Source organism: Stegodyphus dumicola, chromosome 4 (assembly GCF_044657685.1).
Source record: "Stegodyphus dumicola isolate Sdum_Otavi_A_Nest chromosome 4, ASM4465768v1".
Lineage (NCBI taxonomy): Eukaryota > Metazoa > Arthropoda > Arachnida > Araneae > Eresidae > Stegodyphus > Stegodyphus dumicola.
In genome coordinates, this window is record NC_140771.1 from 19,161,216 (window position 1) to 19,188,326 (window position 27,111).

General features: G+C 34.4%; 2 protein-coding genes across 2 annotated transcripts; both read right to left on the reverse strand.

Moving 5' to 3' along the window:
• Positions 1 to 19,961: 19,961 nt before the first annotated feature.
• LOC118193970 (uncharacterized protein F54H12.2-like) lies at positions 19,962 to 20,723 on the reverse strand. Its single transcript, XM_085814307.1, has one exon. The coding sequence runs from the start codon at positions 20,721 to 20,723 to the stop codon at positions 19,962 to 19,964; it is 762 nt and encodes a 253-aa protein (XP_085670433.1).
• Positions 20,724 to 23,809: 3,086 nt separating this feature from the next.
• On the reverse strand, positions 23,810 to 25,668 carry LOC146997485 (uncharacterized). Its single transcript, XM_085814239.1, has 2 exons — positions 24,878 to 25,668; positions 23,810 to 24,783 (listed from the first exon to the last, which is right to left on the reverse strand). Exons 1-2 carry the CDS (start codon positions 25,502 to 25,504, stop codon positions 24,343 to 24,345), a joined length of 1,068 nt encoding a protein of 355 aa, XP_085670365.1. The 5' UTR covers positions 25,505 to 25,668; the 3' UTR covers positions 23,810 to 24,342.
• Between the last annotated feature and the right edge of the window lie 1,443 nt (positions 25,669 to 27,111).

Here is a 27,111-nt window from a genome sequence, read left to right on the forward strand (position 1 = left end):
TCTGAATACATAATGAGCAAGAGCGGTATTTAACCGCGAAGTTCTTCGGTCTTAGTGAGAGAGTTACCAGGTATTCTGTCTGCACGCATCCGCCTTTTTAGGCTACTCTCTCGTAAACTATTATTACGCTCGGCCGTACTTAAGCCCTTGATAGCTTCGCTGTCTATTAGCGTTAAGAAGCCAACTCGGTTAGAATCTTGATAGCTTCGGATATATCTCTTTAGTTTAGATTAGTTTTAGTTTACTTCTTAGCCTTTTAAGTTCAAGCCCAAGTGTCGCCTTTTATTGTACACTCCAAGACGGAGTTCTGTTAAATCTTATCTGAAGAATAAAGGTTTATTAACCCTTCATCTTGTTGTTCGTTGTCACACGAACTCAAGCGATTATTCGCTTTGTGATATCTTCGTTCTGAAGTGTTGAGTCATTTAATTCACAGTAGTTGTCTTTTGATTATTTATTGAAAACAATAACAACATGATTGATACAAATATGAAATATCATAGGCGGCACAGTACCGGATCTACACATCTTACCATATCATCGTTCCTGTGTGTTCTAATTGTATTTTCCCCCCGCCGCGGGAAAAGCAAACTTCAGTTTATCCCTTTATGGAATTTTAGTTGGAACATCCTCCGGCCCGCGATGAAGGTATTTATCATAAATTCAAAATCTTACAATAAAATAGTACATCTTAAGATCCTTCACGTTCAGCTGTAACTTAGCATTTACAAAGTGAGGAATTCTACAATATTATAAAAAGAATGCGTTAAAACGCTTTCTTTATCTGTAGTGTCTTATCTTTATGTTTTCAGATATATTGCGTAAAAATATTTGGTTTTTGTAAAATTATTATAATAAGTTAAAAAAATATCAAAACTGCTAAAGTGTTTGGCGACCCCCTGCTGCAGGTCCCGCCACCCTTATGGGGGTCCCGACCCAGAGTTTAAGGAACTCTGATTTAGTATTTAAATAAATCAGTTTGTACGTACAAACAGTGTTTGCTGGTATAGTTGCAGTCATGTTGAATAACATTTCTGTTAATTAAGAAGTTACAAAAATTAAACACTGATTGGGTATATAGCATTTAAAGGACTGTCAAAAATTTTAATTTTGAATTTATAATAAAATTTTAAAAGCCATTTTGCACAATTTATTATCTTCATGTCTTTTCAAAATTTCTTTTTAGTAAGGGTATTAAGGCATTTTTTGAGCAAAAAATTAAAAAATTGGTAATTTCATCGATTTGGGGGTAAGAAGTCCCCTTAAACACGGATGAATGTGGATCAACTAAGGAGGCAGGGTATTGCAAAATAGTAGGTGCCCTTTAACACGTTTCCGTAACTGTTTGTGGAAAAGACTATCAAAGACGACTATCGGGTTTTCTTAGCTAGAATTACTTGAAGCAGCAAACCAATGCAAATTCGCTCCAAGCTCGGATCCCCGTGGAGAAGGGGCTAACTGGAATAGAGTCATGGACCTTGTAAAAAATGGACCAACCCAGCTGGTCTATTTTCTCTTCCTCACTTGCAATATACTGAGAATGGCCCCTATCATAGTCGTTGAACCTGAGATGAACTCAGAGAATATTTCTATGGTTTGTTATTGCTGAACTTAAAATTTTAGTTTTTTATAGCTAGTTTCGTTGTTAAAAATTAAATCAATAAAGTGAAATGCAGTATTTTTTATTCAACTTTGATTTCAATAGAACCATATGACAAGATAAGGTATAACTTAACAGCTTAGATCTGAGAGATGAATATCCCTTTCTGAAAGTGGTGTAAACTTTTCAAATTGCAAAAATCTTTTCGAGACAAAACGAAAGAATATATATGTAATAATACAATTCCATAGTCAAGAATACACTTAAAATTCTAACTGTATGTTCTTTTCATTTTTAATGGCGACGTTCTCTTATTTGAAAGTACGTGGAATTAAATTCACAGCCCCGTAGTCAAGTTGTTTTTCCCGCCTTTTCTACACGTACAGTTATAGAATGTTCTCGAGATATTTAAAGCGAACTGGATTTGCTGACGAGGCTGACGTCATTTCTTGGAAGCTCCGCCTTTCCAGAGGCTATAAAAAGACTCGCAAAAAAATATCGGGGCTTTTTCTTAAATGTCACGATGCAGTAAACTTCATACAAAAAGTTATTAGTAATTCTTTTTGTTTACTCCGGATATTTGATTTTTGTAACTGCTATTTCTCCTGAACAATAATAAATGGATCCTGTTTTTTAAACTTATCGTCTGATTATTTAAGCTACGACTAAAGCTGATACATCACATATACATATTATTGTTCTTTTAAGGTAAAAACTTTCAAAATATATAGCATATTTACATTTCTTTTCCTAAAAAATTACGTTAATGGTGATACCTTTGAGTAAAATTATCTCTTAAATAATGAAATAAGTTTAGGGTCACATTCTAATCTTTAAATATCCATGAATTATTATTGCATAGATGTGTAGAGTTTAGAATGCAACATACAACCTCATGTTTTTATGAATAGTACGAAAAGGATAACTTGAACAGATTAACAGTTTTATTAAAAATAATCTAATAAATTTAATTTCCTTTTTGCAACATATAAAAACTCCTCTTGTAAACACCTCAAAGCAAATAAATAACATTTTTTGATAATGTTATTAATTGTGTGAACTGACTTAAATTTGCAAAAATCATGTTATAAATCCTATTGTTTGTTTGCCCTAAAATACAAACTTTGTGTAATATAACTTGATTAAAAATTTTAATAATATTTTTATTAAAATGAAGGCTGTAGAGTAGATACAAGTTTTTTTTTTTTTTTTCGGAAGCAGGAGGTATGAAAAATGTGATAGGTCCTGGCCTGGACTCGAACTCTCGACTTTTCGAAAACTCATCGAGAATGCTTCTAATTCCACGAAAGCATACGGAAAGAAGGAAGAAAATATCTTATATACTACCCCTTTTGTAGGGCCTCTGCGGATTAGGGGACTCAATAGCCAAGGCCAAATCCTGGGGGTGACGAATTATCTTCCCCCATCTTTTAGTTCGGGTGCCACTTGTAGAGACTTTAAAAAAAAAAAAAAAAAAAAAAAGCAAGAGACGTGAAAAATTGTGCAGTGCCCTCCCCGGGACTTGAACCCTAGCCCTCTTAAATACGCGTCGAGTATGCTTCCAATTATACCGCTAAGGCATGCGGAACGGAGGTAAAAAATACTTTATAAAGTTTTGGAGGTAAAGATTTGGCGTTAACAATATGTGTATTTGAGACAGATTAGTTTTTAGTGGGATACTTTAAAACTTGATTTAGTAAACATGAAGAAATTTATACTAATCTTGAAAAGCAAATTCGTATTGTTGAAATTATTTCTTTTTCCCTCCGATGGAACCAATTTTTCTTTTATTATTTATCGTCTGTCGCCGACTAGGTCACGTGACTGGCGGCAGAGAAAGAATGTAATAACTCTTTTAGTTAAGCTTGAGTGCGACTCTTGAAATGATTTGTTTCTTGGCCGCATAGCGGTAATCAACAATTATAATAATTGTTCTTGATAAACTAATCTTGGCCCTATGATGGGAAATTTATATTATATGCAAATTTTGTGTTTTGAATAATGTAAATAATGTACATAAGCTCTTCATTAAATATTTCTGTGTTTCAACTGGAAGTTCTTATTTTCAAGTTGAGTCTTTACGTGGAAATGGTATATTGACTCTTGATTATACTAGTATATTCTTGATTAATTTGATGCTCTTCCAACTCGTTAAAAATAGAATCGTGAATTCGTGAGCATAATCGTGACAAGTTTTTATACACGTATTTATTCGTGATAATTTCAAAAGAAGTTTTGATTCAATGAATTTCGAAAGGCGCTTCTTTTCACGAAAGCAAATTATAGGCAGCATAATTTGTTTCTCGATAAAAAGAATGACTTCGCTACTGTTCGAAATACATGAAGAATTTTCATTTGAAAGCAATGAAAAACAAACGCTGATTTTTTTTTTTTTTTTTTTCTTTTCTTTTTTCAGTGTTTAACATTACTCTTAACATTGAAATTTTTAAGCATAACAAATGTTTAAGGATTTGTATTTTTAAGAATAATTATATAACAACTGGGAAAGTGAAAAGTATGAAATACTTTAAATACTATTTATATTTAAAATGCTAAATGTATCCATGCATAAAACAAAGTATTCCATAAAATGAAATATAAAATGGAAAACTTGTAGAGTCGATAGGTATTTTGGAAGCAGGAAAGATGAAAAATATGCTATGCCTTCACCGGGAATCGAACCACGAACCTCTGGAATACGCACTCAGCGTGCAGGTCACCACACCACGAAGGTACGCTAAGAAGGCGGGAGAAACACCTTATTAAACTTAATTAAATAAAATATTGTCTACAGTGATTTTTTACGTTGCTTATAAACAAAATTAATTTTTTATATGTATGCAATGTTTACATGCTTTATATGCTTATGCTTTATGCAATCTTTTTACTGCATTTTTACAAAAAAAAAAAAAAAAAAAAAAAATTATTTACATTAATTACATAATACTATAAAATAGAGGTATTATGAATCATATTAGAGCTTATGGAAGCTATGAATTTTTATATTCGCATGATATATGAAATACCCGATTTTTTGACATAAAATCTACAGATTTCCTTTCTAATCTTTACAAGTTTCTTCCCAAGACTTGAGAATCTTAGACCATAGCCACGTGTGTCGTAAGACCGACTGCCTCCCCAGTGGTTGAGCTATTAGACTGCTGAATACTGGTAGTTCCTTCTGGTTTGAACCTAAGTGGAGAGTTTGGTTTTATAGTAGGTTTTCGTGGTTTTCGAGAGAACCGATTACACTATGACCCAGCTGCCCTTTTAAAGCCCTCCACAAAGGCATCCCTTCCCATGAAAAGAAACCCATTATTTGCTGTGCCAAAGTCAAATAACCATAACGTAACACAGACCAGTTTATCTCTGTGAAGATATGCTTCCTTATAAGCAGGGATTCCTCGTATTCCTTCCTACATTTAATCAATCTAATTAATATTTTATCGGTCCTTCTGAGGGAGTCTTATATTTAGACTTTTACGCTCATTAACAAGCGTATTGATACAGTCGGTATAAGTGAATAGTGTCCAAATGTTAGGCAAAATTAATTTCAATCTATTTTCCGTAGCGACTTTCAAAGGACGTCATCATCACGGCATTGAAAAACTCTACAAGTTTTTTACAAGTTTAAATTGAATTGAGCCAAAATCTATTCAAGTTAGAAGCTGAGTTATTTTGTAAGAATTATGTTAATTTTATTAACAGTTAAATTTTAAGTTAAAGTTCCTTTCCTGTCAAATTCTTAACTTCAACTTACTATTTTCGGCCAGAACGTAGTTTTGGAAGCTTGCTAAATATTTAATGAGGAAGAGCGGTATTTAAACCAGGAAGTTACTTACAGCAAAGAATCTGTAGGGATTCTTGCTGTAACCCTACAGATCTCTCTACAGATTCTTCACTTTCAGAGTGAGAGATAGTCAAAGTTTCTGATTTACGCGCGTCTGCCTTTTTCGCTACTCTCTCTCTCAAAGCTGTTATTACACCCGGCCGTACTCAGGCCCTTGCTAAGCTTCGTAGTCAAATAAGTTAAGGAGCCAACTCGATTTGAATCTTGATAGCTTCGGCTATATTTCTTTACTTATTCTTAGTTTTAGTTTAATTCTTAGTCTCTTAAGTTCAAGCCCGAGTGAGGGCTTTGTTTGTACACTCCCAGGCGGCGTTTTGTTAAATTTTATTGGAATAATAAAGGATTAGTTACCCTTCTATGTTGTTGTTTCTTTATTCGCTTATCAGTTCTTAAGATTCTTCACTTCCAACATTAACTTAGAATTACAAAGTGAGGAACTCTACAATTCATTACCAGGTTTACTGGAAATTATCACGTAGCTTCACATAAATATTCATAGTGATAATCTTAACTGAAATGCCAAATGTTTTTTCAGAGCTACGAGGGTTAAAAAGCTGGTTTGTGAGAGTTTTTGCCAACAATTCGAAAGCATTTGATAGTTCAATTAGACTGTAAAACCAATCCACTGCCCTCCCCCTCCAAAAAAAACCTGTAATATATTTTTTCGTGCATGCCATTTTAGCAGAGGAAACTTCAATTAACACGAAAAAGTATTTTCAATTTCTCAGTACTTCCTTAGCGACCAGACTTAGGGATAATATTTTGAAAAAGACATCCTTTGCAGAAAACATTTGCGGCTTTATCTTGAACGTGAGCAACTTTCAATCGCTAAGCGTATAGTAGTTAACCATATCAACTAGCCTGGGCTCGAATCCTGGAGAAGACGTGGATGTTTGTAAAAGAGCCGTGTATGTGCGGCAAGGGGAGCCTCAAAATATACGACAAGCCAAAAGTCTTCTCCAGTGGTTTGGTGATAGGGGAAAAGGAGTGGCAAGCCCACGAACCCTTAGCCAGGGGTGCTGTCCATCAAAATGAGGGCGAAGTTGCGCAAAGTCGTAATATCAACTGTATTGTGTTCAAGTACCGACAGGCGCAATCTTGTACTCCTTTCTAAGATAAATTTCGTGGACCTCGTTCTGAAGACGCTACAACAACAACAACTTTCATTACAATGAATGTTTTTAGACGGAAATACAGATCAATGGCAAGGGAAAAAGAGGGAATGTTACCTCAGCAAATATGCACGCACCTAAAAACCTCAATAAAACACTATAAATAGCATGAGAATTCAAACTGACGGCTTACTAAATAATGAATATGTATTCGATTCAATGGTTGAACCATGGTATAAAAGAGACATGATATTGTTATAATGTTTAAAAAGGGCAGATCTGCATATGCAATACAAAGCTTAAATATCAACTTAAATTATTCGAAAATGCATGAAAATTACCTTTCGACTTACACTTAAAAAAATGCACTGTATTAAAACGACTGCATCCTATTTGCGGTCACCCTATTTGCGTTCAACTCAAATTTCTTTCCCACGTCTGTGCCGAGTGTTTGATTTCGTCTTGAGATGCAATATTCCGTGAACTTCTACAGAAGCCGATTAAATATCTCACGTTAATGAATACAGAGAGAAAAATATACCAAAATGTTTGCATTGTGTGCAATGAATACGGTTTTGTACTACAAGACGCTATTATTGAAAGGCGAAATATATGTCGAATTTCTCTTTTCGAGATGCGTAGGAGCGAGTAATTTTTTTTTTTTTTTTTTTTTTTTTTTTTTTTTTTTTTTTTTAAGTCCAAAGGGGCAATTTGCTCTGAAGAACTATTAATTTCGTTTTGGCATTTTGCTTCATAAACTTTAAAAGGCTGTATCACTTTTCAAATCGTTGCCACCATATATTATCATCCTGCTTATATTGAAAGAAATTAAATAATGCAGTATTTGCATAAATGTATGTATGTTTCCCGCATTGTAATGAAACAACGGTACCTGGAGCTATCAAAATTTGAATAACGTAATCTTCCATAGAATATGGGCATGTGGAAGCCCGAATTTGAATTTTAAATATGCTTTTTTATCGATTTCAGATTCTGTAACACTTCAAGGATTAACGATTTTTTGATTAAAAAATTTAACGATTTCAAAGCGAGCAATAGCAACACTGTACGGGGGGGGGGAAAGAAAGAAAGAAAATTTCATTTCCAGCGGGCGATACTCTGTATCGGAAGTTCTAAAGATATGATCATTTTAAAATTAATTTGTGATATTGCTGTTGAATTGGATTTTATAGTTTGAGTACGTAGAACATGATATTTTATAAATAAAGGTAAAAAACGCCCCTTTGGACGTAATTTAAAATCTGAAACCCTTCAGATTGTATTTTTTTATTTTTATTCATTTTGTGTGAGAAACCCGTACATTATTCAGGGACGGAAACTCCGTGCCAAAATGATTTTACTTTGATAGTCACTCGTGACCCGGTTGGATCGTCAGCGATGTCTTTAGCTTTCCCTTAATCTTTAAAATTTTCTAATTTACTACATTGCCTCCTATCAGTGACTTTATGAATTAACCTCCAATAAATCTTCAGTTAAATTTCACTTTAAAAATATCTTCATTTGGGACCGATAGCTTGGCGTCCAATGATCATTAACCCATAAGTCACTGGTGACCATTTCTTTCGCATCGAGAGACGACCAAATCTGTTTTCAACAAACATCGAAAACGCCCGTGTTTAGGAATTTGTCTTGGAATAGTTTTCCTTTCCCCCTTTTGCGGTTTCATCCATTCATCCATTGTGCGCAGTTTCACTAGGGCCGGATTGCACCTGGGAACGTCAATAGCTTTCCGTATTTCTCCTTTATTTGCTTCAAAAGAATGATTGACATGTCTTTTAACAACTCGCGAAACCAATGAGCCATACACTAACGTGGAGGGGAAAGAACTAGGTAGAAAATAAACGAGGCGTTGGGGCGATTTGCCGTTGCCTGAATGAACGGGCGCTACGGGCGTTTTCGATGCCAAAGAGATAAGCACCACGATCAGTGGTTGGCTTCCTTTTGATTTTAACTTAAAAATCCACCTAAATTTGCTGCATTGCCTTTCACTAATCACCTGTTAATTGCTGGTCTGGGGCTTAAAACGTCAATTTCTAAATCATAATGACTGCTAATCTGAAGGAAACCAGTAATCAACAACCTACTTAGGAACAATTCTACTTGCCTACAATTTTAATTTTAATTTCTATCAAATATCTATTTCGCTGGTGATCCCCAAGTGCTCCACAACCTGCTGATTTTGATGAGCATTGATTCGCATTTTTTTGGTGATAAATAAATAGCTTTGATGATCATCCGTGTAGTTCGATGTAATTGAAGTTAAGTATCTACCTAAATTTACCGCACTGCCCTATACTGGTCATCCATTTATTACTGGTCTGGGGCTATAACCGTTTATCTCTAAATCACTGGATAATGACTGTTAACCTGATGGAAACCAGTAATCAACAACTTACCCCGAAACAGTTTTACTTACCTACAATTTTAACTTAAATTTCTATCAAATATCATCCCAAGTGCTCCACAACCTGTAGGTTACTGGTGACTTTGATGGGTACTGACGCGCATTGATGATCAATAAATATTTTCGATGACCATCGATGTGGTTCTATGTAATTGAATTTAAGTGTGTACCTAAATTTACTGCACTAACTCTATGTGGTAGTCAGTGGGATCATCCCAGATCATTCTCAATCTGTAGGTCATTGGAACCAAATGAAAGGCACCTTGTGTTCCGATTTTACTTTTAAAATGGATAGTATACTTTATTTGGAAAGCACAGGGAGGAGAACCTACAAGTTCTTTCCAAAAGTCATGTGCTCAGTTAATACATACAGCGGAGCACAAACTCAATTCTACACTGGCCATGGTCCCTTCCCACATTATCTTAACAGATTCGGCATACGAGCATCAGATTTGTGTGAATGTGGTGCGGTAGGTGATGCAGATCACTTCCTCTTCAACTGCCCACAAACCGATAAACTGCATTTAAAAATGCCAAGCAGTGAATACTTGCCGCAATGGGCGGAGAATACCTGCGGCAACAAGCAGACAAAAACTAAAATAGGGGAGGTAATCAGGCTATGCTCAGCAAGATACTAAGAAATTCTCCCCCTCCCTTGAGAATTGTATCTTCGCAGCATAATTTTAATATCTATTCAAAATACTACAACAACTGAATATCAACACTAGGAAAATAGCTCACCCCGTAGAATAATAACAGCATTGTAAGAGCAAAACTATTGTAATGTAAGCATATTACTATCCAGTTTGTATGTACTTGATAAAAATAATATTGTAAAGCAGTTTAAATGATATTGAAAATCCAGTCAATGTGTAAATGAATTACAAGTTTAATTTGATTATCTCAGTAAAAGTATTGTAAATATGAATTCATATAATGTTTAAATGTACACATAGCTGTCATGATTTTATGTATCTATCATATGTAACTTGTACAAGACAATGATTGTAATCAGCATATCTATGCTTATACACGGTGTGCGGTAAAAATGTCACCCGGAAAAAAAGGAAACGGAAAGAATGTCTCCGGAAAATAAGGAACGGAAAAAAAAGGAACTTTAAAATCTCGCCAAATAATGTCGCCAAACGGAGTTGGGAAAACTGCCAAATTCTAATTTAACCGGCAGGGTTATAGCGGGCTCTCTTGAGGGAGTTGTTAAGGGTAAGCTTTGAGTTGGCTGCAGCCGAGCAAGGTCATTTCGATAGCAGGTTTTTCCAACTTGCCTGCGGGAAAATCGTATGTTCTCCCCCGTGATTTGCTTCACCCGCTTCATTTAAGAAACCGGTCCACGTCACCCGGAAGGAAAGAATTCATGGGAAGCAAATGTTTTTCCTCTGTTGATACCAATGATTGCCGGTCTTTAAACTAAATTTCATCCATTAGTAGTCTGTTATTTTTTATTACGGTTTAACGAATCTAGCTATAATATTATATTATGCATTCCGTTATTATTTAATCTATCCGTAATATGAAATATAATTTTCTAAATATTAACGGTTTATCATCAGTTAATTTATAAAACGACAGATATTTTATAGTGTCATTTTTTTTTTCCACTTTAACGGTTTATCATTAGGTTTTTTTTTTTTTTTTTTTTTTAAGTCCAAAGAGACTTTGATGCTGGAGGACTATTCTTTTCGTTTTGCGATTTTGCGTTGAATCGCTATAAACGGCGAATCACTTTTCAAACTGTTGCCAACAAATGTTAGAGTCCTGCATTATATTCGAAGAAATTAAATAATGAAAAATCTGCATAAATATATGCATATTTCTCGCATTGTGATAAAACAACGGTACATAGGGCCATCGAATTTTGAATAACGTAATCCTCCTGCGAATATGGGCATCTGGAAGCCGAAATTTGAAATTTGTTTTATTATCTATTTCATATTTTGTAAAACTTGAACGAATTTTTGATTAACAAACTCAACGATTTAAAAGCGAGGAATGGCAACACTATACGAAAAAAAAAAATTATCTCCAGCGCGCGGAACTGTGTATCGGAAATTCTTCGAAAGATATGCTCTTTTTTAAATTCTTTTGCGACATTGCTATTTAAATGAATTTTATGGTTTAAGTGCAAAGAACATGATATTTAATAAATAAAGGTAGCACACAAAACGATAAAAAAAAAAACGCCCCCTTTGGACGTAGTTTAAAACCTGAAACCTTTGAGATTATGAATGATGGTCCCTCAGCCGACTTCGACTTGACCAGAAGCAGTTGTCACTTTATTATGCAGTCACCTAATAGACACTGCTTTTCTCTTATTTAATTCATTTTTTTGAACGATGATGTGGAGGTTATTGCATTTAATTGCAAAGGTACTCCGTAATTCAAACGCCTTGGTCCTTGGTCCTAATAGGTGGGCCACCTTCGCCTCCTATGAAGGGACGGACAATTAGAACTATGCATTCCCCTGGATTCGAACACAAGCCGTAAGGTATCGCAATTGGCTCCCCGAATCACTACACCGTCTGGGCGGTATTTATCATTAGTTAGTTTATAGAATATGATATTCTATACTAATTAATATAGTTATTTTAAAATAATTAGCTAAACCGGCTTGGCTAGTTTCCCACCCCCCCACCGCCAAATACTTATTTATTTGAGGAAATAACTTAATTATACGCTTTAACGATAACATATATTTTACACTATATTTATTTTATATTAAAATTTTTCCTATATATAAATAAATACGGGCATACACGCAATCGAATCGGCTTAATGTACTTTCATTTATAGAATAATGCACTTCAGAATATGAACAGTGAACTTTCTTCTGGTGATTATCTTCCTATGATGATCAGTATTTCTGAGAACTTGGACATCGGTGCTGAGAGCTATTTCTCTAATTCGCAAAAGTCCAAAATCTTATGAACCTGTGGTCATCTTAGAAAGGGTTTACTGTACTTTCTGTCCCTAACTGTGGCAATTTATTGGTATGAAAAAATTTATTGTAGTATAATATAATCCATTCATGCAAGCCCTGTTATAAGAATAATTTAATAAAAGAAGCAAAATTATCATTTTATTCAAAATTGCATTTTTCGACCGAGCTAGTAAGGAGTTCTATCGGTTAAATGTTGCTATTTCCGATTTTTAACTTGCTAATTTAACATTTATTTATTTATTTATTTTTAGCCCAAAGGGGCGTTAGTCCCAAAGGGCTACTAGTCTCAAAACGAGATTTTGCGTGGTTTCACTTTCTGCGTTGATTCACTTTTCAAACTGTTGCTAAAAAATATCATTGCCATGCATTATATTTAAAGAAACTAAATAATGAAGATTCTGCATAAATGCATGAATGTTTCCGCATTTTCAAAAAACAACAGTACCTAGAGCCATCCAATTTTGAATAACGTAGTACTCCAACCAAACATGAGCACTTGAAACTCCGAATTTGGAATATGTTTTATTAGCTATTCCCAATTCTGTAAAACTTTAACGAATTTTTTAATTAACAAACTCATCGATTTAAAAGCGTGCAACGGGAACACTGTACGAAAAAAGAAATGTATCTCCAGCGCCCGAAACTGTGTATCGGAAATTCTTAAATTTTGCGCTTTTTAAATATTTTGTGATATTGCTGTGGAATTGAATTTTATGGTAAAGTGCGAAGAACATTATATTTAATAAGTAAAGGTACCACACAAAACGTTAAAAAAATCCTTTTGGGCGCAATATGAAATATGAAAGCTTTCAGATTTTCCTTGAAATAATGAAAATTCTGCATAAATGTATGTATATTTCTCGCATTGTGATAAAACAACGTTACATAGAGCCATCGAATTTTGAATGACGTAATCCTCCTACGAATATGGGCATGTGGAAGACCAAATTTGAAATTTGGAATTTGATTTATTATCGATTTTATATTTTGCAAAACTTTAACAAATTTTTGAGTAAGAAACTCAGCGATTTAAAAGGGAGCAATGGCAACACTCTACGGGTGGGAAAAACCTTTTTGTCTCCAGCGCGCAGAACTGTGTATCGGAAATTCTAAAGATATGCTACGGTATTGCTATGGAATTGAATTTTATGGTTTAAGTGCAAAGAATATGATATTTAATAAATAAAGGTAACACACAAAACATTAAAAAAACGCCCTTTGGACGTAATAGAAAATCTGAAAACTCAGATATTTTTTTTTCCCCCAGTGGCGTGGTAAAATGAATCATTAAAAACGAAGCTGAGCTTCTTAATTACATTTTGCAGCTTTAGAATGATACCGCTAATTTGATTATCCAGAACTCGAAATATTGAATAAATTTGAGTTAAATAAAATTCAAAATTAATGCGAAAGAATTTGTTTTAGCAAATTTCGTGAGATAGATTATGTTCTGCTATTCTGTAATTTTTAATTAGGACCGTAAAAGAAATGTTTCTTGACGAAGAGGTGAAAACTGTTGAAAACAGTCAATTTCCTATTTATGAGAAAACTTATTATGACTTTGGAGATTAAAAAGTACATATAAATATTATAGTTCTCATTTTTCATGTTTAAATAATTAGTAAGAAACATGGATTCTAATGCAGCAATTGTAGTATAATTCTAAATAAACTATTTATAACATTGTTATCAATGAAGCAACAATCGTATAATTAAAAAAAAAAAGAATGCAAAATTCTATTCTTATTGTTTTGAGCTCAAGTTCTATGTTTCAAGAGCTTTCAAGTCTGAATTAATTACTTTTCAGACTTAAAATTGCAGTATAACTTTTGTATTTAAAATTTTGTTAGCAGTTCTAAAACAAATATCATGCAGAATTTTAGCAGTATTAGAAAAGGACTCAAAAAGAGCTGACAAGGAAACTTCCTATCTTTTGGCTTTTTTAATTGTTGAAGTGTATGGAGTCAAAATTAAAGCTACTAACCAGTTTTTAAGATTGTTATTAATTAAAACATCTGTAATTTTAATCTAAATTATCGTTTCCTAGTCATTCCTAGTATCATCAGGGCCGGTGCCAGAGCATATGCAATCGGCGCGGCCGCACCGGGCGGCAGAATTAAGAGAACGCAAAATTTTTAGAACTGTGGAAAGAGCTGGGCGGCAGAATTTTGAAGTTCTAAAGCAGGCACCGTGCGGCAAAACGTCTAGCGCCGGCCTTGAGCATCATTCCAAGTCTTAGTAAATCAGCTTAGAAACTTAGTAAATCAGAACTTACTAAAATAGTCGATTTGTATAATTCCGCTAAGAGCGAGTATTGCTTAACTTAAAACAGTATAAAACTTGTTCTTTTCCTGCAGTGATAATTTTAAAAGTATAAATGAATTATTTTGTACACTTAAATAGAATTGGTGCTCGTTGATTGAACACGTTAACTTATTTTGTTATTACACATTGTACTGTAATTAATTTAAACTTTTGTTACCATCAATGCTTAAGTTAATTATAATGTTACTGTACTGAAATTAATTGCTTTTTCGTAGTCTGTTGTTGCATCTGCACTGCATTGTTAATATAATTAAATAATTTATTGTGTCTTTCTTTCTTAAATGAAATCTAATTCCATTGCATTATATTTTTTTCTACGTGAATTCCTTTGCATTTCAAAAGCCTTATATTTTATTTCTTTCTGTAATAGACAGAGTTTTATGGATTTTTTATGGTAAGCCTGACTGGCTCTAAATCTCAGCGTGTGATGAATTTTGTAAGAAAAATGCTACTTTAAAAACAGGCAAAACTTAAACGAGAAAGGTTTGAGTTTACTAGTAAAATTGTATGCATTTCAAAGAAATATAGAGTAACTGTTGTAATATAGAGTACATAATATAGAGTACATAAAGTTATTGGATTCTACACTTTAACTAGTAATTTTATAGAATAACGATTTCCTAATCGTTAAAGAATTAGAAAAGACCCTTCGTCAAATTGTTAGTAAATGCCTAATCGTAAGTAAAGGTGGTGTTAAAGCGTTAGTAAATGACGAATTGTTAATAAAGATGGCACGGGAAAGCCGCTAGCTAATGTAGCAATAATATTATATGTTCTGTTTTTCCTTATTATTTATAAATTATTCTATCCGTAATATGAAATATATTTTTGGAGAGAATTTTCCGCTTACCATTAGTTAATTTATCAAATAACGAACTTATTTTAATCTCAAATTGTTTATTTTTCACTTTACCGGTCTATCATTTGTTAGTTATAGTATAACTAATTAAAGTGTGAAATTATTTATCAATTACATACTTTAACCGATTGGCTAGTTATTTCATTAAAAATCAAGTTTTTCTATGAAACAACTGAATTATACGCTTTAAGGGTAACATATATTTGTAAAGTTGTATCATTAATAACGTCAGTAGTACAATTTTACGGGTTCTGGAACAGTTGAGTTGTTTTGCTCCTGCTGCTTGGGAGTTCTGGAACAGTTGAGTTGTTTGTTCCTGCTTCTTGCCGGGAGTGACGTCAGAGAGCACGCCCTTTTTAGAGTTGAGTTGTTTTCTGCTGGTTGTTTTAGCGGAAATGACGTCATAAACCATACCTATTTCCGAATTTCGTTGTTTTACGATAGCTTCTATACCGGAAATGACATCATATCGGTATCGTATGTTTTTCGTTAATTATAATTCTGGTGTATGGCAACAATACGACTTAATGAAATTTTGCTTTGGAACAATACTGTTGCGCTATAATTATACATTTCAATAAATAAAATGTGTCATTATAGCTATTGAAAGGTCATTGAAGCAAATACATTTTAATTATTATTAATATTATTTATATAAATTATATGAATATGAATTATAATTGTATTCTAACATAAAAGAATTCAGGGTCGTCATTATTCTAGCGGTGGAGCATGACGTCATTGCTTTTGCGGTGGAGCATGCGGCGGAGAACGACGTTATTACTTTAGCGGTGGAGCATGACGTCATTACTCTAGCGGTGGAGCATAACGCCATTAATTTTGTGGCGGAGAATGACGTTATTTCTTTAGCGGCGGAGACTGATGTTATTATTTTTGCGGTGGAGCAAGTGGTAGAGAATGATGCCATTGTTTTAGTGATGGAGAATGAAATCATTGTTTTAGCGGCGGAGATTGACGTTATTATATTTTGCGGTGGAGCATGCGGCGGAGAACGATGTTATTTCTTTAGCGGTGGAGCATGACGTCATTGTTTTGCGGTGGAGCAGTCAATGGAGAATGACGTCATTACTTTTGCGGTAGAGCAAGTGGTAGAGAATGTTGCGGTGGAGCAATGGAGCATGACGTCATTGTTTTGCGGTGGAGCAGTCAATGGAGAATGACGTTATTACTTTTGCGGTGGAGCAAGTGGTAGAGAATCTTGCGGTGGAGCAAGTGGTAGAGAATGATGCCATTGTTTTAGCGATGGAGAATGAAATCATAGTTTTAGCGGCGGAGATTGACGTTATTATTTTTTGCGGTGGAGCAAGTGGTAGAGAATGATATGATTTATTCTGCGGTGGAGCAAATTTTTCAGCGGCCAGATGCTCTGAGAAATGACGTCATGAATTTAGCGATGGAGCAAAGTCTGCCAGTAAGAAACTCATCGCGACGTCATGAGGGTTTGTCTGAACATGTTATGCTTTCTAAATGACGTCATTGCTTTTGCGGTGGAGAACATTTTCTAGCTGAGAGGGTTCCTGAAGATCGATAACATCATTTAGCGGTGGAGCATACCTTTGGTGCAGATTGGGAAAGAAACTCTTACCCCGCCCCAGGGAAAATAGAAACTGTTGAAATTGTGCACGTAGCCCTTTGTGACGTCATGAAGGCTTTTCTGAATATAGTACACTGCTTTGTTCTCCCTTTCTTTAAACAGGTGCATAAAAATAAAAGAATAAAAGAATGGTCCTCAGCTAGTCCTAGCATGAAAGAATAACCAATGTAAATTATTATAAAAAAATTTTTAAACTATCTTGAAGAAAAATTACTGATTTGTATAATATTCTATTTTTCGACGTGGAAAAGGAATTAAGCTCTATTAAGAAGCGCAAATTAAGTGTGTTGTGTTAATAATAAAAAGATAACCAAAAAATAATAAGATATTATTTCTTTTATTCATATTTCAAATACCAATTAATGTTACAAACCTTTTCTTTTTTGTTCACAATTTCAACCACCTTTTTGAGGATAGTTTCTTTTTGGTTATTTTAGGTCTAGCATACATAGTTTTTGTAATCAGTAAATGCTTATTTTTTATAAATTCTTTAGGAAAGTTGTTTATATTTAGCATTTCTTTAAATTGTTCGAAGGCAGCAGGCCTTCGAGCTATATTTCTTAACAGAAAATTTATGAGTTGTACAATATTTGAGCCAGGAAACACGTTACCATCCAGTATCAGTTCTTTGTTCGGCGTCCAAGAAACCTGATGTTGTTTTAAAAAATTTATTATTTTCTCTGCAGTTGTTTCCTGTTTGACAGGAACTGCCTTAATGATATCCTTTTCTATATCAAAACGTCTCTCAGAAGATTCTTCGAGAGGTTCTACTTCAGAAACTTTAACAGCATTAACGTTAGGAAACGTCACATATTTTTGTAAAACCTGTATGTACATCTTTGCCTTTTCCTCATCGTCCATTTTCCTTTTTAAGATATGTTGAATCTGAGAATCTAAATCACTCACATGTTCATCCTCAAAATGCTGCATGCGATCCAGGGGTACCAAAGCAAATTTCTTACTATGTTCCATGGATTAACGATGATACGGCGCTTACGGCTGCTGGAATGAGAAGCGATAAAAAGCCGTCGCCCTTTTGAACTAAGAGACGTCTTTTCTTAAAAAGAGGTAATTTTTTATCAGCTAATTTTCTTAAGATTCTTTTAAAAGGAGAGATTCGATTTTTGGTGCGTTTATTGATGGGAATGTTTCCTTTTAAAATATTTAACACACATTCACAAACGGATTTGGTGAGATAGTTGGGACACTTTTTTAGAACAGCTGCTTTTGTTCGACTTTTTCCTAAGAGCTTTAGATAATCTACATCCTTCTGATGAGACATTCTGAACGTAAATGAATTCTCCTTACTGCATACTTTCTTTTATAAAGGTTGCAAAACCGGCGGCTTTGGTTAAGGCACAGCAGTTAAATCCAGAAGAATGATACGAGCATATTAATGAACGTTTCTTTTCTAAATTTTCTATTTTGGAGCTTTCCAAACTTATAATGTCTCGACATAACAGATTTTCTAAAAATTTTTTCTTTTCCAAACCTTTCACATATATGTCAGAATAAACTTGATGATAAGTACTGTAAAATAATACGAAGCATGGTATAAGGTAGAATACCATCATTCCAACTCAAATTATGGCGATTTCTAATCACCCATGAAAAACACTTTTGTTGAGGGAGCGACAATTTTTCCCATGAATGAGGGGGTAGAAATGACCAGCAGGCATGATGTCCTTCATGTACGGAGAAAAATGCCAATTCTTTCACAATGTAACAATGAGGCTTCAGTTGAAAGCCTTCGAAGTCAATAACGATTCTAGAAGACATGTTAACAGCTCGACGTCAAGTGACATTAAGGGACTTAGCGAGGCTTATCTCCTGGAAATATACCACTGCGCAGACGCAAACTTTCGTTTGTTTCAGGTCGTAAATCTATTAGCAAATAACTGAAAGGAGAAAAAGTAGCATCCTGAAAGATTTCTTGAAAGGCCTTCAGTTTCCCTGGAAACATTTGTCTAGCTAAATGCATGATTTGACTTTTATCTCTAGGATTTTTATATATCGTATGACAATGTAATGCGAATTTAAGTGGATATTTCGCATCTCTTTGCCTTGATGAAAAAGGTTTTGCGTTATAAAGATAACTGAGAGTTTTCGGTGGTGACTTCCTTTTGTAAAAAGCTTGCTTAAACGGATATCGCTTGCTAGCTCAGACATTAAATCGTCTATAATAATTAAAGCATTTTGTAATGATTGGAGATTAGAGGGCAGTCCTTCTTCAAATTTTACATTTTTTTATTGAATTGAAAAGCGGCTGATAACTTCCATAGCAATAAACTATATTTAACGGCATAGGATCAAACATTTGGTGGTCTATCAATTTCTTAACAAAAATAGTTTTTCCGGAACCCGTAGGACCGCTGATGAGACAAGTAAAAGGATGGACTAACTTAGGCAGTTCCATCTTTTGAATGATAACTGTAAATAAATGTTTTGATATTTATACTTTACACAAAATCTGCTGCTTTAAGTTGTCACAGTGTTCGCTCTCATGATTCTTTGTGAATTACCTCAACACTTTTATAGAAGCCTTTCTACATAAATAATATTTTACGTACTAAAAGAGTGGGCTTCCCTTTTCTTTTATCGAAGCTCGAATAAACGAAAAGGGAAATGGCAGCTCCGTAATGACAGAATAAAAAGAAAATGTGAAATATATATATATATATATATATATATAGAAATAAAGGAGAGAAAGCACATACACATAATTCTTTAAAAAAAAAGGAACAAAAATGGTTTATTTTCTAAAAAGCATGTTCACACCATATCGTTTTTTGACAAACTGAAATATTCGAAAATCACTTTTCCTTCCGGCTAACTGCGATACAATTACTTTCATACAGAAGTCTTGACATCGTTTTATAATGAAATAAATACAATATTGTCCACATACATTAGAAGTCAGACTTTGAAAAGAAGTCTTGTTCCAATGAACATTATGATATTTCTTGACAAATTTGGTTATATCTTCTCCGTATGCTTCAGGGGGAAGTCCATAAGAATCAAAAAATTCAAGAGTTTGCTTGTTTATAACATAGACAGCAAGCCAGTGAGTGCCTTCTTTATCATGCTAGTCAGTGTTTAGCACCAAAGCGCAAGGGAAATTTTGAATTACAGGTATTTTGTCACAAGGAAAAACACCCGCATAACATCTCAGAGAAACAGGATCTCTAGATAAGATGTGATGAATCTCTGATGAATTCATCAGTTTCCAAAGTCATAAAGAATATTTCGAGCTTTATTAATTTCTATTAAATTTTCAAATTCAGCATACACTATTAAAGAAACAGTTTGCTGTAAGGGAGTGCCAAATTTTATTTCTAATCTTAAGTTGCTATGCCGAACGAGATTTAAATAGGAACCATCACACAAGTCGTGTGACAAATCAAAGCGAAATAAAGAATATCCCTCTGAAAATTCTGATCGCGAAAGATAAAGACCCTTGTCTTCCGCATTTATAAATAAATTGTGATAAGCTCGTATAAATTGATTTTTATCAAAATTCGGTTGTAGTGGAATATGAGGCACAGGTTGACCGTCTATATAAACTCCAATAAAGTTAATATTATAATGTTTAAACTCGAAAGGAGACTTTTTATAGTTTCCGTTAAATGCATCATTATCAATACATGCCACCACAATACGATTAGGCATTTGTCCTATGAAAATATTGTCTTGAACAAAACTCATGTTTCCTGTGGGAATGTAATACGCTTTGCAGAGCACTCTATTAATTGCATATTTGGCTGTTGAGTTTTCTAAGGCTTTTGCATGCCCTAGAACAACACCAGGACTGACTCTCACTTTTCTTACAAATAAAGAGGCATTTTCAAGTAGAACTTTAAATTCACCAGCACCCAGTAAACAGAATTCAGGCTTACTGCGTATGAGTTTAATTTTCATATCCACCATATTCAATAAGAGCCTTTCTTGATGAAACATATCCAAATGTAACCGGCCAATCATATCGACACCGAGGCACTCAGCTTAAACATTTCAGCTCTTTGGATGAATCCTTCATTAGGGTGAGAATCTTTAAGATCAAAAACATTCATTCGACCTGCTGTATCTTTAAAAAACATTTCTGATGAAAGCTGAGAAGTTTTTGTATCCAAACCATGATTAAGTAATTTTTCAATAATGGCCCTGTAAGGGTAAGTATTATTACTTGAGGAAACGAGTCTTTCATTTAAACTGATATCTACTTGAGAAAACATAGAATGTAAAAATAGATTGACAGGTCCCAATTTACTTTCAGCCGTGAGAGGCTTGCCATCACTTTTTAAAATTTTTACTTTGACATATAGTTGAGTCTGTGATAAATCAAGGTATTCATCTCCGCTTCCGGAAATATTGAACTCTACAGGACTTCCTTCTGATACATTGGCCAGGGGATGAAATTCAACCCACTGACCTCTTTCAATAACAGTTTGCGTTGGAGGTAATGAAAATAAATCCAATTCGGATTTTGTACATTCTGAAGAATCTTTTAACAGAAAAGCCACTACGAGTCAAAAATGTCGCGTCGTTGCGCTTTCCTGGCTTTAGATGAAATGAAGCATTTCGAGGTTTTGCGTTTCCTTTTAAACCTTCCGCGACCGATCATCTCCTCTGTTTTCTGAGCTGCTTTTTTGGCTAATTTTTTTCCAACTTCCTTAGATCTTGTTTTCAGAGATGCTTTAAACTTTTCGCCTGATAACACATCGTTTGCAACCATAGTTCCAGTCCGTAAAGCTTCTTTGCCAACAGTTTTAGCTCCACTAATCAAAAAAGGCATAGCGCTACGAAATAGTTTTGCAAAAAATCCTCCAATACCATATCCTTTCTGTAAAATAGTTCCTCGATAATAAGGTAGTCCGTTTCCGGCTTGTTCTTCATAATAATCTTCAAATTTTTTCATGCAACACGTGTAAGGCTTCAACATTTTGATGCTTCTACTTTTGAGTATAAAATCAAAATGAAATCACTTTTAAAATGGGTGCTTCTTTTATAGAATTTGTCTCAGACGAAAATGCAATACAAGATAAACTTTTCCTCTCTCAAACGGTACTAAATCTCCAGAATGAAGTCTTATATCAATATGTATAGTCTGAAAGTGTTGTCTGATGACTGGTAAGTAAAAGGGTCTGGGATAATGAACGTTTATGATATCACCATCATTTCCTTCTACGGTGACAATTTTTAATAATGGAGCTTGCACATCTCCTACGATTTGAGGCTCTAATAGATCACAATACACATACATAACAGGAAAAGAGACTTTTGGATCGGCTACGAAAGGACTTTGTACAATTTCTCTGTAAATACCGGGTTCGAATCCTAAAAGCTCAGCTAATCCTTCATGAAGAATAACTTTAGAATGTTCGTCTGTCTTAATTGTCACTTTTTTCGTGACAGGATGATAATTAAATTCAATTTTATTTTCATGCGATGGTATTTTCAAAGCTTTTAATAAATCTGGTACCTTTTCATAACATCCTGGAGGAACTCTTCTACCTTCCCATATTCCATCGCCCAAATCAAATCCAAATAAATTGTTGTCTTTTCGAACGTTATACCAGGAATGCGGGTAAATAAAGTCCACAAGGGATAATTCCCACTCACCATTTAAATCGACCGGAGAAGGAAGCTGAGTGGTAAATTGCGATATTTTATTTTCCGGGAAAAAGTGTGTAGAGCTATCGCTTATCAGTGTAACAAAGAAAGACATTTTTCGTTCAAATGAAAGGTAGGAAGAATGCATGGGCTTTTTATATCATTCTAACGTCTTCAACCCAAGCATTGAAACTTTCAGGGTACCCTTGAAATTTCACAAAATATTCAACTTTACCGCGAGATTTCCTTTTTTTCAAAATTTTTTCTACTGGATAATAACCAGAGTCAGAAACCTTTTGAAGTTCTTGCTTATAAAAAGTCCCTTGTATAACTTCTCCTGCTAAATCTTTTAGCTTATAGACAACAGGAATCCGGCGAATAATTTTATGAATTGTAAAAATTTCTCTTGTCCAGTTTTGTTCGTATCCTTTTTCGAAGAGCATTTTTTCTCGGCTGATGCGAACCGTGTCCCCCACTTCTAAATCTGATCTGACTTGTTTCCGTGTCGTTTGTTGACCGTATAGCGTTTTTCAGATTTTCTCTTGATTCTGTAATGTAACCGATGCGGGTTCTGTCTTAATACTGCGATGCCAAGTATTATTATAACTATGGATTAATTTGCTTATAACATCAATATACTTACGCGTATTCATTTCAGTGAAGTATTTCCACATCTTAGTTTTAAGAGTACGATTAAACCGCTCAACGACAGAGGCTTTTGTTGCATTATGTGTCGTGAAAAAGCGTACATTTTTCCGTTTTAAAAAGTCTTGAACATATTTATTGGCAAATTCTTTCCCAGCATCTGTTTGTAAAGATCTCGGTATGCGTTCCGAAAATATTTTTTCGAAAGCGGATATGATTGAAGTAGATTTTTTGTCTTTAAGGGGAATTGCCCACGCAAATTTGGAAAGGATATCTATACAAATTAGTAAATATTTATACCCATCGTTAAAAGAGGCTAATGATTGCATATCTACTAAATCAGACTGAAATTGCTCGTTTAAGCTTCCTACGATCACTCTGTTCCTGGGGAATTTGTGTCTCACGGGTTTGTGTAATGTATAAGAATCCTTGCTTTGCAGCCATTTCTGGATGTCTTTCGTTTTCACGCGACCTTTTAAAGCATGATGTAAAGCAGTAATACCACCAAAACTGGCAGGGACTTGAGGATCTCGATAAGTCTGAGATAGAATCGCTTCCATTACAGCAGCTGTTATGATCTAACCGCACATTAACATTCATATATATATATATTTCAAAATTATAATTCTGTGTTAAATTTAAAATTTAGAACATCTACTTCGAATTCATAAAACATCTCTATCTAACACATTAAACCAATCATAAATTAAAGCATGTGAAGATAAAAAAACTATTTATAATGAATTTAAACCAGACTGAAAAGAAAAATAGAGTAAACGTAACTTCTCAAAGGCTAAGTAATGAATGATACATTTTAAAAAACAAAAACAACTTTTATTCATCATCAGTGCTTTCTAAAGATTCAAACAAAGTTTTTCCGTCTTTAACATAAACATTTTCAATCTTTTTGTACAAATCACTAAAGTTAATACACTGGAAAAAATCATAATCAAAAATGAGTTTAACAAAATTAGTGTTATTAATATTTTCTTCGACGAAGTCCTTAGCCAATGCTTTCCAATTAATGGTGTAAAATGCTTGATCAAAGTACTTTTTAAAATTTTCTACAGACTTCAAATTTAAGCAAGTATGCATAAACACTGATTCATATCCTATTTGACAAGCAAAACATTTAAAAAGTTCAGAAATAGCGTTACAAATAGACTTACTTATACATTCACATAAAGAATCCTCAAGTTCTTGAAATCCGTGCGGTCTGTCCGGATCACCTGAAAAACCACTTTCGGTATATGAATATTCATGAATTTGTCTTTTCGTAAAATAATCCATAGTTTGGGATATAAGACTTTCTCTCACCAGAACGCTTATCGCATCACTTTCTGTATCAAGTTTCTGTAGCTGATCTTTCTTCATTAAAACACGTTCTGGAACAAACTGAAAACTGTAATCCTTTTTTCTGAAATAGTCTCTGTAGGGATATGATTATTTCACCATTCACATTTTGTTTTGAAACACACAGATCGTTTTTAACAAAAAATATATCATCAGTCGATTCAAAGGTAGCAAAAGTGTTTAAATGAGTACATAATTCTTTCCATACTAATGGGCATAGCGAAACTCCATCTTTCGTCGGATACAAAAAACCTTGATCATTCGTACCATAACGACGAATATGAACACGAGTATGACCCAAGAAGCACGAAACGATGACAAAATTTTGATCTCCTAGATGAAACATATTTGGAGGAAGGGAATTCACTGTTAACTGAGGTCCTTCAGAATTCAGGTGTGTATCCACTGGCAATAGCTTGTCAGATGTCATTTCCTATAAAATAATTAAAAAACCAAGTAAGGAACTGATATAGCGACAAATAATTAAATTTTGTGTGCCTTAAAACTTATATTAACATTATGCTTACCTTCTGATCTTTCATGACTTTTTTAGGTTGACTGTGATCCTCATCAAACTTTCTTTTACCAGGTAATAGCAGCTTTCGGAAAGTCAGGCTGACTCGAACACCATTTCGTTCTTTTTGACGAGGTATTCCATGAGTCCAAAGTTCATTTGTTGGGGAGCTTAAAATTAGTAAAGAATTATTCACCAGTTCTAGTCTATAATCCTGAAATTGTTGCCTTTTGAATACTATAGTCCGCGTTTCACCCAAACTCAGGGAACATACAGGATGATTACTATCCAAAGATGGTTCATTGTCCTTATGTTGTCCAATGCAAGAATTACCATCTTTGTATCGGTTGATAAGTACAAAATTAAAATTCGCACCACTCAAATGTTCGACTAAAGACTTGATTTCAAACAGTAGAGGGGTCCATGGCTGACATGAAATACTCATACCTGAAAACGTGTATGTAAGTCCTTGATCTCCAAAAGCAGCAATTTCTCGGGGAATCGGAAAAGATTTTCCTTTAGCACGTATTTGAGAATTCTCTTTAGGTAAATAAACAATATCTTTTTCTAACTGTTTTAATACCTCATCGGGTGATTGTAAAACACCTTCACAAAGTTTGATATTAAGACCATTATCCATACTGCACGGCGTAAGGTTCAAACAAAAAAAAAGTCTAAAGAAAAATAAGCGTGCTATCAACTCAAGAAACTTTTAGAGAACTGCTCTTCGGGGTAGTAATCAATTGTACCTCATGTTGGAACTCTTTATTTGGTCTTATCGCGGATAGGCTAATAGGTGATGACGTCTTTTCTTTTTTAGAGTAAGCTGATTGGTTAATAGGTATGCGAACTTTCACTTTGGCGGATGCGTACAAAAAGTACAAAAGAATCTGCAAGCACATATAATTTTAGAAATAGATTTTCTTTCAGAAGCACAAGCTACGCTGGATTTTAATGAAGCGTCCCTTAAGCTGACAATGAAACCAGTTCGTACAGAAAACGCTGAACCGCCGATGTTAAAACTTGACCACCTCTCTAATGACGAGCAAGGAAGAATCCGACAAGTGGTAAGTGAATTTGCTTCGTTATTTAGTGATATTCCAGGATTTACTCAGGTTACTAACCATAGTATTGACACCGGAGATGCAATGCCAGTTCGTCAAAAACCATACCGGTATGATAAGAATAAGGAAAAAATTATAGAATGGCATATTACCGATATGCTACGTAAAAAGATCATAACGCCCATCTCAAGTAGTTATGCTAGCCCGGTGGTTTTATGTAAGAAAAATAATGACTATCCTTTGACGCATCCAAAAAGATGGAGATTCGCTATTGATTACCGTAAATTAAACTCCATAACTAAATATCCGGTATATCCGTTACCGATCATAGAAGAAATTTTAAGGAACATAAAATCAACCAAATTTATGACGACTTTAGACTTAACGACTGGTTATTTTCAAATAGGGGTTAGGCCTGAGGACGTGCCTAAGACTGCTTTTATAACCAAGTCTGGCACTTATGCATTTTTGCGTATGCCGTTTGGCCTTTCAGGGGCCCCGGCAACATTTCAGCGATGCATGGACATTGTGTTAAGACCTGTTCTTGGAAAGTCCACATTTATCTATTTAGACGATATCATTATTACTAGTGATAATCTCGACCAACATGTACAGGATTTAAGACAGGTGTTTTCTTTATTAAATGAGGCCGGTCTAAAAGTTAATGTCGAAAAGTGCAAATTTGCAGCCCCTGAATTAAAATATTTAGGTTACAAAATATCTCAAAAAGGGATCGAGGCAGATGAATCAAAAATAATCGCTGTACAAAAGTATCCGACTCCAAACACGGCAAAGAAGCTCTCTTCTTTTCTAGGACTTTGTTCATATTATAGGTCCTTTATAAAAGATTTTGCGGCTATCGCTGAGCCATTGTTAAAATTAAAAAGGAAAAAGGCAAGATTCTCGTGGACGGCCGAAGCCAATAGTGCTTTCGAAAAATTAAAACAAGCATTAACGCAAGCCCCTGTGTTGAAATTTCCTGAAAAGGATGAGAATTTAGAAATTTCAGCGGATGCTTCGGATTATGCAGTAGGAGCGGTACTTTCGCAAAATCAGCAGCCCGTGGCATTTTTTAGCCGAACTTTAAATCAAACACAAAGAAACTATTCCGCGACCGAGAGAGAGGCAGTTCTGTTAGCAGTGCAAAAGTTCCGAGTCTATTTTGGAAAGGCGCCGATAACAG